The sequence below is a fragment of the Periophthalmus magnuspinnatus genome, chromosome 24 (genome assembly GCF_009829125.3).
Source record: "Periophthalmus magnuspinnatus isolate fPerMag1 chromosome 24, fPerMag1.2.pri, whole genome shotgun sequence".
NCBI classification, from domain to species: Eukaryota; Metazoa; Chordata; class Actinopteri; order Gobiiformes; family Gobiidae; genus Periophthalmus; species Periophthalmus magnuspinnatus.
The window spans coordinates 27,632,626-27,649,393 of NC_047149.1; the positions used below are offsets into that span (position 1 = coordinate 27,632,626).

The window sequence follows — 16,768 nt, forward strand, 5'->3', positions numbered from 1 at the left end:
TTCTTATGTTTTCATGTTTTTGGTTCTACCTCACCTCAGCCGACGGCCGCCAAAGAACAGCACTGTTTTTCATGTCCTCAAAGGTCAAAGGTCCTGTGTCTGTGTCCGTCAGTCGTCTGATCCATCGTAAAAGAGACGAGAGAGCAGCTCAGGACACAGTCTGCTGTAAACAACAATGAGGCCCATTAAAGCTCAATGTGGTTTGTTTACAAACAGAATCTGTGTCGTTAGCGCCTCCTTCAGACCAGAACTGAAGAAGAGATTTGTCCAGTGACAGATTTGACTTTGTCTTTTACGATGGTTCAAAGGTCAAAGGTCCTGATGAGGTCAAACACATCGTCTCATTCTGTTTATTTTTACAGCCGTGTGTCCAAACCTTTGGCTGGTCGTGTTCGTATATTTAAACCTTCTGTATCACGTTATTCCACCTTGTGATGTCATTAGGTGGCACTTCAGGAAGTCGTCCTCTGTGTTTTTAAAGTCACTGGACTCGATGTCTCTGTTCGACTGAAGTCGTTTATAATAATTTATGTTTAAAAAAACAGACAAAAGTCAAACTGAAAGAACTCCAGAACAACACATGACCAGGATCAGGACCTCAGAGGACCTCAGAGGACCTCAGAGGACCTCAGAGGACCTCAGAGGACCTCAGAGGACCTCAGAGGGCCTCAGAGGGCCTCAGAGGGCCTCATAAGACCAGGGCCTCACAGGACCTCAGAGGACCAGGACCAGTTCTGGAGCGTTCCTGACTCGTTTAAACTTCTCCGCCGTGTTTCTTTCAGATCTGGAGAATTTCACGTTACCGTAGCGACGCCACGGTTCTCGTGCTCAGACTGTGGGACTTTTCTCGTCTTAAATCCCACGTTGCCGTAGCGATGGTTCACGTCAGACTGTGGGACACTTGCGTTTCTTTGCATGGTCATTTTAACTTCACTTTTGTATGTTTTTAAATTGTGTAACTGTGTCGAGTTTAATGTAAAAGTTGAGGTCCAGTGCACTGTACAAAAGGAATCGACACGTCTGACACTGACATGTGTTTATTATTACAGGGTTTTCAAAGTTTAAACTAAACTTAGTTTAAACACTAAATACATCCTTAAAGATACAGTATGGAACATTTTAAAAAACAGACTCAAATAAAATCTTTTTTTCAGTTTTTATTGCATTGAAAAACACTGTAAGCGAGCTCGCCTCTCCACAGACCTGACTCTTCTTTGGCCTAGAGGAGGGCCACCTGCTTGTTTCCATGGAAACATTCTCTTGGCTGTAACATTCCACAGTACGGAGAATGTTCCGAAGTATGGCTTTAACTTTGTGTTTCAGTGGAGTTTCTGTGACGTGCCAACTGCAGAATGTTCCATACTGTAGCTTTAACCTGTAGTTCTTCAGCTTTAACACTCCACGCCTCCAGGGGGCGTCACCACTAAACTAAAGAAGAATTCAGACAACTTAAAAGTTACACAGTGCCCCTTTAATATCAGAGTTTAAGTTTGACTCAGTGAATCTGTTTGAACCAGACCATGTTTCCGTTTCAGTTTCAGTCTGAAGCGTCGTCTTCACGTCTTCCTTTTCTACAGTGTACAGTGTTCGGTAAAAGAAAAAAAAAGTTCCAGTATTTTATCAGTGTAATGTTTTGTTGTCATGGAAACGGGAGGATTCCATCTTGTTTTGTGCGTTTGATATTTTTCCAGACAATCGGTTTTAGAGTAGAATCCAGAGTGAAGCTGAGGGCGGGGCCTGGGGGGCGGGGCCTGAAGACTCCAGAGTGACGCAGAGGGGGCGGGGCCTGTAGATCGTGAGGGGGCGGGGCCTGTCTTCCCTTTGTAAATCCTTTACCGATGTTTTGTGTTGTTGCAAGTTTTGTGTTAAAATAAACTTTTTCCATAAAAGTTGTTTTTCTTGTTCTTAAACATTTTAAAGGTGCAGTGTGTAACTTTTCTGAGTGCGCCTGATCTGCTCGTGTTCATATAAATATTTTTGTCATTTTAAGTTGTTTTTCACGTTTTTTTTTTTGCCAGATTAAAACATCAAAGTTCCACAGTGCACCTTTAAATCACAGCGTTTGAATTTATTTAAACTAAAATAAAAAAATGTGTTTATTAAAGAGGCCGTTCCACACATGACCACTAGAGGGAGTAAAGAGTCTGTATCACAAACACGACTGAAAATCATTTGAATATTTCCAAAGAGTTTGAAGTTTATAAAAGAAAATATTATAGAAAAAGAACTTTAGTCCTGGTTTAGTCCTGGTCTAGTCCCGGTCTAGTCCCGGTTTAGTCCCGGTCTAGTCCCGGTTTAGTCCCGGTCTAGTCCCGGTCGAGTCCCGGTCTAGTCCCGGTCTAGTCCCGGTCTAGTCCTGGTCTAGTCCCGGTCTAGTCCCGGTCTAGTCCCGGTCTAGTCCATGTCTAGTCCCGGTCTAGTCCCGGTCTAGTCCCGGTCGAGTCCTGGTCTAGTCCCGGTCTAGTCCATGTCTAGTCCCGGTCTAGTCCCAGTCTAGTCCATGTCTAGTCCCGGTCTAGTCCCGGTCTAGTCCATGTCTAGTCCCGGTCTAGTCCCGGTCTAGTCCATGTTTAGTCCTGGTCTAGTCCATGTTTAGTCCTGGTCTAGTCCCGGTCTAGTCCCGGTCTAGTCCCGGTCTAGTCCCGGTCTAGTCCAGGTCTAGTCCCAGTCTTGTCCTGGTCTAGACCCGGTCCAGTCCCGGTCTAGTCCATGTCTAGTCCTGGTCTAGGCCCGGTCTAGTCCCGGTCTAGTCCATGTCTAGTCCCGGTCTAGTCCCGGTCTAGTCCATGTCTAGTCCCGGTCTAGTCCATGTCTAGTCCCGGTCTAGTCCATGTCTAGTCCCGGTCTAGTCCATGTCTAGTCCCGGTCTAGTCCCGGTCTAGTCCCGGTCTAGTCCCGGTCTAGTCCCGGTCTAGACCCGGTCCAGTCCCGGTCTAGTCCATGTCTAGTCCCGGTCTAGTCCATGTCTAGTCCCGGTCTAGTCCCGGTCTAGTCCATGTCTAGTCCCGGTCTAGTCCCGGTCTAGTCCCGGTCGAGTCCTGGTCTAGTCCCGGTCTAGTCCATGTCTAGTCCCGGTCTAGTCCCAGTCTAGTCCATGTCTAGTCCCGGTCTAGTCCCGGTCTAGTCCATGTCTAGTCCCGGTCTAGTCCCGGTCTAGTCCATGTTTAGTCCTGGTCTAGTCCATGTTTAGTCCTGGTCTAGTCCCGGTCTAGTCCCGGTCTAGTCCCGGTCTAGTCCCGGTCTAGTCCAGGTCTAGTCCCAGTCTTGTCCTGGTCTAGACCCGGTCCAGTCCCGGTCTAGTCCATGTCTAGTCCTGGTCTAGGCCCGGTCTAGTCCCGGTCTAGTCCATGTCTAGTCCCGGTCTAGTCCCGGTCTAGTCCATGTCTAGTCCCGGTCTAGTCCATGTCTAGTCCCGGTCTAGTCCATGTCTAGTCCCGGTCTAGTCCATGTCTAGTCCCGGTCTAGTCCCGGTCTAGTCCCGGTCTAGTCCCGGTCTAGTCCCGGTCTAGACCCGGTCCAGTCCCGGTCTTAGGAGCCACAGCTCGTGGACATGGAGGTGACGATGGAGAGGAAGCTGGAGGTGGCGTACTCGGGGTTGAAGAGCAGCTGTTTGAGCATCTCTCGTCCGTTTTCTCGAGTCGTCACTGAGCACATGGCCCTGCGCCACATGCTCGCCAGAGTGCCCCCTGCAGGACGCGGCACAAAGTACAGGACGTTAGCGACGTGACGCGTTTCCACCGTCACACAGACCTGACTCGTGAGGTTTAAACCGTGTTCTAATGTTCTCCTCAAAAACAGACCTGGAGTTGTGTTTTGTTTCATTCACATGTTTGAGTCACTTTATTATTCGTCTGTTACATCTACAAAGATCAAAATGCGACGTTCCACCTTGTGATGTCATCAAGTGGTAGTTTTCATGTTAACTCCTCCTTTTACCTTTAGTTCAGTCGAGATAAGAGACAACTCCAGGACTGAAATGATCCAGATGATTCTAGTGAAGGTGGAGTTTAAAAACACAGTGGAGCACTTCCTGTATCACCACATGATGACATCACAAGGTGGAACAGAGTGTCTAAATGTGCTGCACAAACACAGACTGACCCAGAAAGTTGTCGACGCTCTGCATCCAGGAGAAGATGTAGAGGGAGTGGTTCTCCTCGGCGCTCAGGTCGGGGATGTTTGGAGGGCTGTCGTCTTCCTGAACGAGAGAGAATGTGTCATTATGGAGTGGGCGGAGCTAAAGGCCGAGCGCCAAAACCAGAGCGAACGGACATCCTTTAAACACAGAACGCACAGAACAAAACGTCATGAAGATGTGAGTCCGGTCACCGCTCAATCTCCCAGAGTTCAGAGGGGCGTGATTGACAGGTGAATTAGCCAATCAGGGACAAGCATGTTCCAAATACAGGACAAAAATCAGAAAGGACCGAAGAACATCACAGATTTAAAAACTCGTCTGAGAAATGTGATTTTGTTCAAAACGATGTCACTGTCAGTGTCACTTTAAACTGACTCTTGGGTAAATACATTATTTTTCTACCTGTGACGCAACAATCCTGGAAAAATTCTAACCACAATCAGAGGAAAATTTATTTTACAGAGAAAAAAAAAAAAAAACTTAAATCAAGGTTCATATTCAGAACTGAAGTCATTTTAACAAGACCGTTCTTAGAGTTTGTAGAGTCTTAGAGTTTGTAGAGTTTGTAGAGTTTGTAGAGTTTTTAGAGTTTGTAGAGTTTTTAGAGTTTGTAGAGTTTGTAGAGTTTTTAGAGTTTTTAGAGTTTTTAGTTTGTAGAGTTTTTAGAGTTTGTAGAGTTTGTAGAGTTTGTAGAGTTTTTAGAGTTTTTAGAGTTTTTAGTTTGTAGAGTTTTTAGAGTTTGTAGAGTTTGTAGAGTTTGTAGAGTTTTTAGAGTTTGTAGAGTTTTTAGAGTTTGTAGAGTTTTTAGAGTTTGTAGAGTCTTAGAGTTTGTAGAGTTTGTAGAGTTTTTAGAGTTTGTAGAGTTTTTAGAGTTTGTAGAGTCTTAGAGTTTTTAGAGTTTGTAGAGTTTTTAGAGTTTTTAGAGTTTGTAGAGTTTTTAGAGTTTTTAGAGTTTGTAGAGTTTTTAGAGTTTGTAGAGTTTTTAGAGTTTGTAGAGTCTTAGAGTTTGTAGAGTTTGTAGAGTTTTTAGAGTTTGTAGAGTTTTTAGAGTTTGTAGAGTCTTAGAGTTTTTAGAGTTTGTAGAGTTTTTAGAGTTTGTAGAGTTTTTAGAGTTTGTAGAGTTTGTAGAGTTTGTAGAGTCTTAGAGTTTTTCGAATGTTGACGTTCTAAATTCCGCACCTTCAGAATTCGCCCGGGCAGAGGAGACATGAACTGAGACGCCAACTCCAAACTCGACTGGAAATGAGCTGCAGCGACGTATTCTGCAGCGTTTAGCCAACTGTGAGCGAACGACTTCTCCACACCAGAGTAAGAGCTCAGCCTGAGGAAGAGGAGGAGAACAACATGAGGAAGAGCTCAGCCTGAGGAAGAGGAGGAGAACAACATGAGGAAGAGGAGGAGAACAACATGAGGAAGAGGAGGAGAACAACATGAGGAAGAGGAGGAGAACAACATGAGGAAGAGGAGGAGAACACAACATGAGGAAGAGGAGGAGAACACAACATGAGGAAGAGGAGGAGAACAACATGAGGAAGAGCTCAGCCTGAGGAAGAGGAGGAGAACAACATGAGGAAGAGGAGGAGAACAACATGAGGAAGAGGAGGAGAACAACATGAGGAAGAGGAGGAGAACAACATGAGGAAGAGGAGGAGAACAACATGAGGAAGAGCTCAGCCTGAGGAAGAGGAGGAGAACAACATGAGGAAGAGGAGGAGAACAACATGAGGAAGAGGAGGAGAACAACATGAGGAAGAGGAGGAGAACAACATGAGGAAGAGGAGGAGAACACAACATGAGGAAGAGGAGGAGAACACAACATGAGGAAGAGGAGGAGAACAACATGAGGAAGAGCTCAGCCTGAGGAAGAGGAGGAGAACAACATGAGGAAGAGGAGGAGAACAACATGAGGAAGAGGAGGAGAACAACATGAGGAAGAGGAGGAGAACAACATGAGGAAGAGGAGGAGAACAACATGAGGAAGAGCTCAGCCTGAGGAAGAGGAGGAGAACAACATGAGGAAGAGGAGGAGAACAACATGAGGAAGAGGAGAAGAACAACATGAGGAAGAGGAGGAGAACAACATGAGGAAGAGGAGGAGAACAACATGAGGAAGAGGGAGGCCTGAGGAAGAGGAGGAGAACAACATGAGGAAGAGGGAGGCCTGAGGAAGAGGAGGAGAACAACATGAGGAAGAGGAGGAGAACACAACATGAGGAAGAGGAGGAGAACACAACATGAGGAAGAGGAGGAGAACAACATGAGGAAGAGCTCAGCCTGAGGAAGAGGAGGAGAACAACATGAGGAAGAGGAGGAGAACAACATGAGGAAGAGGAGAAGAACAACATGAGGAAGAGGAGGAGAACAACATGAGGAAGAGGGAGGCCTGAGGAAGAGGAGGAGAACAACATGAGGAAGAGGGAGGCCTGAGGAAGAGGAGGAGAACAACATGAGGAAGAGGGAGGCCTGAGGAAGAGGAGGAGAACAACATGAGGAAGAGGGAGGCCTGAGGAGGAAGAGGAGGAGAACACAACATGAGGAAGAGCTCGGCCTGAGGAGGAAGAGGAGGAGAACAACATGAGGAAGAGGGAGGCAGTACTTGTCCTGGCAGGTGGAGTGGGCGGCGGTGGAGGACATCTGCGCTCTCCAGTACAGTCCCAAGATGGCGTCCTTCTTCTCGTTCTCGGGCAGAGGGGAGGTGGTGGCGTCCTTCAGACCCTGGGACACAAACAAGATGAACGTCAGGACTGTTCTGATGCTTATTTAGTCCAAAATACATAAAAAAAACCCTGCATCCTCACTGTGAGCTCGCCTGCTCACAGAGCTGACCTGTATGTTGTCCTGGTGAAGTCAAGTACTATGTCACACTACGTAACATTCAGGGTAAAGTGTTTTACAAGTTGTTTCGTAAATGCCAGATTGATTAGTTTGATGTCATACTGTGGAACATTCTAGGCACAACATTAACATCTCCATGGAGACAAGCAGGCGGCGGCCATTCCCGGGAAAAGTTCCCTAGTGCAGCTTTAAGATGAAAGTGTTCTGCATCTGACCAGAGTCTTTATACAGGTGAGCTTTTGGTAAGAGGGCAAACATCTACACCACAGACTGTGTTTATACACGCACAGAGCTAACCTGCTAGCAAACGTGCTCCAAACAGGAAGTGATCATGGTGCACTTCCTGCTCCATCGACTCTGGCTCCAGTTCATTTCTGTATAAACAGCGCCCCCTCTGTCCTCTCTCTGTCCTCTGTCCTCTCTCTGTCCTCTGTCCTCTCTCTGTCCTCTCTCTGTCCTCTGTCCTCTCTCTGTCCTCTCTCTGTCCTCTCTCTGTCCTCTCTCTGTCCTCTCTCTGTCCTCTGTCCTCTCTCTGTCCTCTGTCCTCTCTCTGTCTCTGCTGCTTCAGACTCATTCTGGTCTTAAATGTTCGTATTAACCCTCTACATGATCCTGGGGTTTTTATTTCACTATTGTGTCTGTAAATCAAGATCTGAACATTAATAACAGACAAATCAGGTCCTTCTGTCCCCGAGGTCGCTCCTGTTAGCGTTAGCATTAGCGTTAGCAACAGGTTTGATTGACAGCGTTGCTAATTGCTCGCTCCCTGTTAAACCAGTGGTACGGGAGGGAAGGGGCGTTACCTTCAACAGCCTCGCTCCTGATTGGCTCTTTGGTTGCTATGACACTCACGGTCAGAATTCCAAACATGATACTGTGGTCCAGATCGGCCTCTCCACCTGCTCCAGCCTCGATGAGCTTCATTTGAGCTGAAGCCTTGGCGTCACACTCAGTCTCTTCTTTACAGTCTGTTCTACTCTCACTTCTCCACTGCCTCAGAATCAGTTTGATCTTTAAAAACGTTGGAATCTCTCGTCTCACCTGGAAAAACGAGTCCCAGTTGTTGATGACGTCGGGATGAGCTGTTTTACACGAGTCGTAGGTGGTACAGTATCCCTCGACTCCGGCCGGACTCTGCATCTGGACCTGAGCCAGGACAGGGCAGAGCTCAGGGTCAAGAACAGCATCCACTGTGTTTTATTTGGAAACTTTCTGACTTAAACATCTTAACATTTGGGAAAGAAACTTCTACGGCCTAATGCAAAAAAAAAACAACTTTCAAAAGAACAGTAAGTTTAAAATACATTCAAACAGTTTGGCACATTTTGAAATCTATTGCTCTAAAAACTAAACATAAAACTCCTCAGAACATCCTGGCATACGTACAGAAACTCCATCTCCCAATATCCCTTGCTTCGCCGCAGACAGGAAGGGCAGGGCGGAGGAGAAGTAGTTCACACCTGGAGAAGGTCAAAGGTCTTTTATAAACAAATTAAACTATTTTCATTTATCACGATTATAATTATAGTAAAATATTTAAAATAATCCTGGCTTTGAACAGTGAGTACACAGTACATGTACTGTGAAGTAAATATGTGAGTACATGTACTGTGAAGTAAATATGTGAGTACATGTACTGTGAAGTAAATATGTGAGTACATGTACTGTGAAGTAAATATGTGAGTACATGTACTGTGTAGTAAATATGTGAGTACATGTACTGTGAAGTAAATATGTGAGTACATGTACTGTGAAGTAAATGTGTGAGTACATGTACTGTGAAGTAAATGTGTGAGTACATGTACTGTGTAGTAAATGTGTGAGTACATGCACTGTGTAGTAAATGTGTGAGTACATGCACTGTGAAGTAAATGTGTGAGTACATGTACTGTGAAGTAAATGTGTGAGTACATGCACTGTGAAGTAAATGTGTGAGTACATGTACTGTGAAGTAAATATGTGAGTACATGTACTGTGAAGTAAATATGTGAGTACATGTACTGTGAAGTAAATATGTGAGTACATGTACTGTGAAGTAAATATGTGAGTACATGTACTGTGTAGTAAATATGTGAGTACATGTATTGTGTAGTAAATATGTGAGTACATGTACTGTGAAGTAAATATGTGAGTACATGTACTGTGAAGTAAATATGTGAGTACATGTACTGTGAAGTAAATATGTGAGTACATGTACTGTGTAGTAAATATGTGAGTACATGTACTGTGAAGTAAATATGTGAGTACATGTATTGTGTAGTAAATATGTGAGTACATGTACTGTGTAGTAAATATTGGTCCATTTAAGTTTTCAGTCAAAATCAGATCACTGGAATAATTTTACAATCCCATAATCTGATTTATGAGGAGAAATCAGATTATCCCAGTGACACACATGTGACACGTCTGTGGAGTAACACGTCTGTGGAGTAACACGTCTGTGGAGTAACACGTCTGTGGAGTTACACATCTGTGGAGTAACACGTCTGTGGAGTAACACGTCTGTGGAGTAACACGTCTGTGGAGTTACACATCTGTGGAGTAACACGTCTGTGGAGTAACACGTCTGTGGAGTAACACATCTGTGGAGTAACACGTCTGTGGAGTTACACATCTGTGGAGTAACACGTCTGTGGAGTTACACATCTGTGGAGTAACACGTCTGTGGAGTAACACATCTGTGGAGTAACACATCTGTGGAGTAACACATCTGTGGAGTAACACGTCTGTGGAGTTACACGTCTGTGGAGTTACACGTCTGTGGAGTAACACGTCTGTGGAGTTACACATCTGTGGAGTAACACGTCTGTGGAGTTACACGTCTGTGGGCACCGCAATTTTCTAGCGTGGAAGTCAGCAGACTTTTCTTATTTCTTTTATGAAGTGCTTTTAGATGAATATTGTGATTTAAAATGTGTAAATTATAATAAAATGATCCACAGGGGTCACAGACGAGAACCATAAAGACTCAATATGTGTGATGTTTATGTGATGTTTATGTGATGTTTGTGTAATGTTTGTGTGATGTTTATGTGATGTTTATGTGATGTTTGTGTGATGTTTGTGTGATGTTTGTGTGATGTTGATGTGATGTTTGTGTGATGTTTAAGTGATTTTTATGTGATGTTTATGTGATGGTTGTGTGATTTTTATGTGATGTTTATGTGATGGTTGTGTGATGTTGATGTGATGTTTATGTGATGGTTGTGTGATGTTTGTGTGATGTTTATGTGATGGTTGTGTGATGTTTATGTGATGTTTATGTGATTTTTATGTGATGTTTGTGTGATGTTGATGTGATGTTTGTGTGATGTTTAAGTGATTTTTATGTGATGTTTATGTGATGGTTGTGTGATGTTTATGTGATGGTTGTGTGATGTTTATGTGATGGTTGTGTGATTTTTATGTGATGTTTATGTGATTTTTATGTGATGTTTGTGTGATGTTTATGTGATGTTTGTGTGATGGTTGTGTGATGTTTATGTGATTTTTATGTGATGTTTATGTGATGGTTGTGTGATGTTGATGTGATGTTTGTGTGATGTTGATGTGATGTTTGTGTGATGTTTATGTGATGTTTGTGTGATGTTTATGTGATGTTTGTGTGACGTTTATGTGATGTTTGTGTGATGTTTATGTGATGTTTGCGTGATGTTTATGTGATGTTTATGTGATGGTTGTGTGATGTTTATGTGATGGTTGTGTGATTTTTATGTGATGTTTATGTGATTTTTATGTGATGTTTGTGTGATGTTTATGTGATGTTTGTGTGATGTTTATGTGATGTTTATGTGATGTTGATGTGATGTTTGTGTGATGTTTATGTGATGTTTATGTGATGGTTGTGTGATGTTGATGTGATTTTTATGTGATGTTTATGTGATGTTGATGTGATGTTTGTGTGATGTTTATGTGATGTTTATGTGATGGTTGTGTGATGTTGATGTGATTTTTATGTGATGTTTATGTGATGTTGATGTGATGTTTGTGATGTTTATGTGATGTTTGTGTGATGTTTATGTGATGTTTATGTGATGTTTATGTGATGGTTGTGTGATGTTTATGTGATGGTTGTGTGATGTTGATGTGATTTTTATGTGATGTTTATGTGATGTTGATGTGATGTTTGTGTGATGTTTATGTGATGGTTGTGTGATGTTGATGTGATGTTTATGTGATGTTTGTGTGATGTTTATGTGATGTTTGTGTGATGTTTATGTGATGTTTGTGTGATGTTTGTGTGATGTTTATGTGATGTTTGTGTGATGTTTATGTGATGTTTGTGTGATGTTTATGTGATGTTTGTGTGATGTTTATGTGATGTTTGTGTGATGTTTATGTGATGTTTGTGTGATGTTTATGTGATGTTTGTGTGATGTTCATGTTCCAGTGTTGCACTCACAGCCCCACCAGCTGTTGGTGGAGATGCACATGTCGGCCGTGTCTCCACCCTGAGTCCCACATACGGTCAGACCTGTGGGGTCGGCCAGACGACCTGAGGAGAGGAAAGGGGGGGTGTTTAAAAACCTGAGACTGAACTGAACATTAAACAAAGAGACAAGCACAATCTCAAAACTCTACAGCAGAACTGTTTACACACACACACATACACACACACCCCCACCCCCACACCCCCCTACACACACACACACACACACACACGCACACAGTATATATAACATTACAGGCAATGCAACAAAAACTGGTTAGAAAGCAGCAGGTGGTGGACTCCTTCACATCAGAGCGTCAGAGCCTGTACCTGAGGTGAGCATCCAGCCGAGCTGCAGAGGCAGACCCCAGATGGGGCTCTGGTTGTCCCCGGGGCCCATAGAGGTCATGTAGGGGTCAGTAGCGGCGATGAGGATGCGGTAAAAGCTCATGCGGTGCAGGTAGTGCCAGGGGTCAGGGGTCAGCACTCCCTCCGTGATGGTTAAGTCCGTCGGCTGCGACGTGGCGTGGGCCCACATAATCGGAGCGCCATTCTCCAAGATCAGACCCGCTCTGGACAGACAACAGGAGCCCACGAGGAGCAGGCCAAGGAGCAGGAGACGCATGGCTCTGAGAGAGGAGACGCAACGAGACCACAGGAGAGACCAGGAGACCAGAGGAGACGCAGGGACCTGAGGAGACCTGAGGAGACCAGAAGAGACCCAGGACAAGCACCTCCACTGGGCTTAAGTACAAGCCTCTCCTCCTCCTCCTTCTCCTCCTCCTTCTCCTCCTCCCACTCACTGCCCGGTCCAATAACAGACTGATCTTTACCTCCAGATAACACTGTGTGCTTTTGTTAGATACACATGGCTCACAAATCGATACAGAGCAAACAGATCTGAGTCGTCCAACCAAATGTCTCCAGTGAACTCCTCTAGTCCACATATGTGACCCCATCACTGACCCCATCACTGAACCCGTCACTGACCCACTTTTGGGTGAATAAAAGTCTGCTGGTGTCAGATGGGGCTTTGTGAGGACTTTGTGAGGACTTTGGAGGTATCGACGTGACAGTGCAGCCAGAAGCCGATTTTCAGATATGAGACGGTTCCACGTAAGATTATGAAACAGGGTCCAAGCCTCGGGTCAGTGAGGCGCTGGTCAGAAAAGGTCAACTGAGTGTATACACTGTGTGTGTGTGTGTGTGTGTGTCTGTGTATATGTAGGGGTGTGTGTGTCTGTGTGTGTGTATATATGTGTGTGTGTATATATGTATGAGTGTGTATATGTGTGTGTGGATATGTTTGTGTGTGTGTCTGTGTATGTATGTGTGTGTGTCTGTGTGTGTGTGTATATATGTATGTGTGTGTATATGTGTGTGTGTATATGTTTGTGTGTGTGTCTGTGTATGTATGTGGGGGTGTCTGTGTGTGTGTATATGTGTGTGTGTGTATATATGTATGTGTGTGTATATGTGTGTGTGGATATGTTTGTGTGTGTGTCTGTGTGTGTGTAGGGGTGTGTGCGCGTGTGTATATGTGTGTGTCTGTGTGTGTGTATATGTGTGCGTGTGTATGTTTGTGTGTGTCTGTGTATGTATGTGTGTGTGTGTCTGTGTAGGGGTGTGTGTGTGTGTGTGTGTGTAAACAAACTAGATTTGATAAAACACAGAGACAAAGTAAAACATAAAATTATAATCCAACAATTGAAAGCACACATACTCTAAGAACTATACACAATAAAAACATACAAGAAAACGGCATTGTACTTCACATTGTACTTATGTACTTCACATTGTACTTCACATTGTACTTATGTACTTCACATTGTACTTCACATTGTACTTATGTACTTCACATTGTACTTATGTACTTCACATTGTACTTCATATTGTACTTATGTACTTCACATTGTACTTCACATTGTACTTATGTACTTCACATTGTACTTATGTACTTCACATTGTACTTCACGTTGTACTTATGTACTTCACATTGTACTTATGTACTTCACATTGTACTGATGTACTTCACATTGTACTTATGTACTTCACATTGTACTTCACGTTGTATTTATGTAGCTCACATTGTACTTCACATTGTACTTATGTACTTCACATTGTACTTATGTACTTCACATTGTACTTATGTACTTCACATTGTACTTCACGTTGTATTTATGTACTTCACATTGTACTTCACATTGTACTTATGTACTTCACATTGTACTGATGTACTTCACATTGTACTTATGTACTTTACATTGTACTTCACGTTGTATTTATGTACTTCACATTGTACTTCACATTGTACTTATGTACTTCACATTGTACTTATGTACTTCACATTGTACTTATGTACTTCACATTGTACTTCACATTGTACTTATGTACTTCACATTGTACTGATGTACTTCACATTGTACTTATGTACTTTACATTGTACTTCACGTTGTATTTATGTACTTCACATTGTACTTCACATTGTACTTATGTACTTCACATTGTACTGATGTACTTCACATTGTACTTATGTACTTCACATTGTACTTATGTACTTCACATTGTACTTCACATTGTACTTATGTACTTCACATTGTACTTCACATTGTACTTATGTACTTCACATTGTACTTCATGCTGTACTTATGTACTTCACATTGTACTTCACATTGTACTGATGTACTTCACATTGTACTTCACATTGTACTTATGTACTTCACATTGTACTTCACATTGTACTTATGTACTTCACATTGTACTTCATATTGTACTTATGTACTTCACATTGTACTTCACATTGTACTTATGTACTTTACATTGTACTTCACATTGTACTTATGTACTTCACGTTGTACTTCACGCTGTCCTTATGTACTTCACATTGTACTTATGTACTTCACATTGTACTTATGTACTTCACATTGTACTTCACATTGTACTTATGTACTTCACATTGTACTTATGTACTTCACATTGTACTTCACATTGTACTTATGTACTTCACATTGTACTGATGTACTTTACATTGTACTTCACGTTGTATTTATGTACTTCACATTGTACTGATGTACTTCACATTGTACTTATGTACTTTACATTGTACTTCACGTTGTATTTATGTACTTCACATTGTACTTCACGTTGTACTTATGTACTTCACATTGTACTTCATGCTGTACTTATGTACTTCACATTGTACTTATGTACTTCACATTGTACTTATGTACTTTACATTGTACTTCACATTGTATTTATGTACTTCACATTGCACTTCACGTTGTATTTATGTACTTCATATTGTACTTCACGTTGTACTTATGTACTTCACATTGTACTTCACGCTGTACTTATGTACTTCACATTGTATTATGTACTTCACATTGTACTTCACGCTGTACTTATGTACTTCACATTGTATTATGTACTTCACATTGTACTTCACATTGTATTATGTACTTCACATTGTACTGATGTACTTATGTACTTCACATTGTACTTCCCATTGTATTATGTACTTCACATTGTACTTATGTACTTCACATTGTACTGATGTACTTCACATTGTACTTATGTACTTCACATTGTACTTATGTACTTCACATTGTACTTCACATTGTACTTATGTACTTCACATTGTACTTATGTACTTCACATTGTACTTATGTACTTCACATTGTACATATGTACTTCACATTGTACTTCACATTGTACTTATGTACTTCACATTGTACTTCACATTGTACTTATGTACTTCACATTGTACTTATGTACTTCACATTGTACTGATGTACTTCACATTGTACTTATGTACTTTACATTGTACTTCACGTTGTATTTATGTACTTCACATTGTACTTCACGTTGTACTTATGTACTTCACATTGTACTTCATGCTGTACTTATGTACTTCACATTGTACTTATGTACTTCACATTGTACTTCACATTGTACTTATGTACTTCACATTGTACTTCACGCTGTACTTATGTACTTCACATTGTACTTATGTACTTCACATTGTACTTATGTACTTCACATTGTACTGATGTACTTCACATTGTACTTATGTACTTCACATTGTACTTCACATTGTACTTATGTACTTCACATTGTACTTATGTACTTCACATTGTACTGATGTACTTCACATTGTACTTATGTACTTCACATTGTACTTATGTACTTCACATTGTACTTCACATTGTACTTATGTACTTCACATTGTACTTATGTACTTCACATTGTACTGATGTACTTCACATTGTACTTATGTACTTCACATTGTACTTATGTACTTCACATTGTACTTCACATTGTACTTATGTACTTCACATTGTACTTATGTACTTCACATTGTACTTATGTACTTCACATTGTACATATGTACTTCACATTGTACTTCACATTGTACTTATGTACTTCACATTGTACTTCACATTGTACTTATGTACTTCACATTGTACTTATGTACTTCACATTGTACTGATGTACTTCACATTGTACTTATGTACTTTACATTGTACTTCACGTTGTATTTATGTACTTCACATTGTACTTCACGTTGTACTTATGTACTTCACATTGTACTTCATGCTGTACTTATGTACTTCACATTGTACTTATGTACTTCACATTGTACTTCACATTGTACTTATGTACTTCACATTGTACTTCACGCTGTACTTATGTACTTCACATTGTACTTATGTACTTCACATTGTACTTATGTACTTCACATTGTACTGATGTACTTCACATTGTACTTATGTACTTCACATTGTACTTCACATTGTACTTATGTACTTCACATTGTACTTATGTACTTCACATTGTACTGATGTACTTCACATTGTACTTATGTACTTCACATTGTACTTATGTACTTCACATTGTACTTCACATTGTACTTATGTACTTCACATTGTACTTATGTACTTCACATTGTACTGATGTACTTCACATTGTACTTATGTACTTTACATTGTACTTCACGTTGTATTTATGTACTTCACATTGTACTTCACGTTGTACTTATGTACTTCACATTGTACTTATGTACTTCACATTGTACTTCACATTGTACTTATGTACTTCACATTGTACTTCACGCTGTACTTATGTACTTCACATTGTACTTATGTACTTCACATTGTACTTATGTACTTTACATTGTACTTCACGTTGTATTTATGTACTTCACATTGTACTTCACATTATACTTATGTACTTCACATTGTACTCATGTACTTCACATTGTACTCATGTACTTCACATTGTACTTTGTACTTGACACATTTCGTCTCAAACAGAATCATTGAGACAAATCTAAACGTCGTCTCTTTTGGTGAAGGTGAGATCTGAAC

The 16,768-nt window shown here is 41.6% G+C and overlaps 1 protein-coding gene across 3 annotated transcripts in view; it reads right to left on the reverse strand.

Annotated features, from left to right (window-relative positions):
- The window catches only part of LOC117392378 (protein LEG1 homolog), a 68,855-nt gene extending 56,736 nt beyond the window's left edge, over positions 1-12,119 (reverse strand). For 2 of the 3 annotated variants that reach the window (XM_055232069.1, XM_055232070.1), the window contains exons 1-8: positions 11,733-12,032; positions 11,376-11,468; positions 8,360-8,433; positions 8,015-8,119; positions 6,735-6,853; positions 5,318-5,459; positions 4,102-4,198; positions 3,512-3,686 (exon numbers count right to left, since the gene is read on the reverse strand). In XM_055232069.1, coding sequence (XP_055088044.1) covers positions 3,529-3,686; positions 4,102-4,198; positions 5,318-5,459; positions 6,735-6,853; positions 8,015-8,119; positions 8,360-8,433; positions 11,376-11,468; positions 11,733-12,027 — 1,083 coding nt within the window. In that variant the 5' untranslated portion in view covers positions 12,028-12,032 and the 3' untranslated portion in view covers positions 3,512-3,528. Of the gene's footprint in view, positions 1-1,027; positions 3,687-4,101; positions 4,199-5,317; positions 5,460-6,734; positions 6,854-8,014; positions 8,120-8,359; positions 8,434-11,375; positions 11,469-11,732 lie in introns of those variants that run through there. The other variant, XM_033990431.2, reaches the window with a different exon arrangement.
- Positions 12,120-16,768: the final 4,649 nt, after the last annotated feature.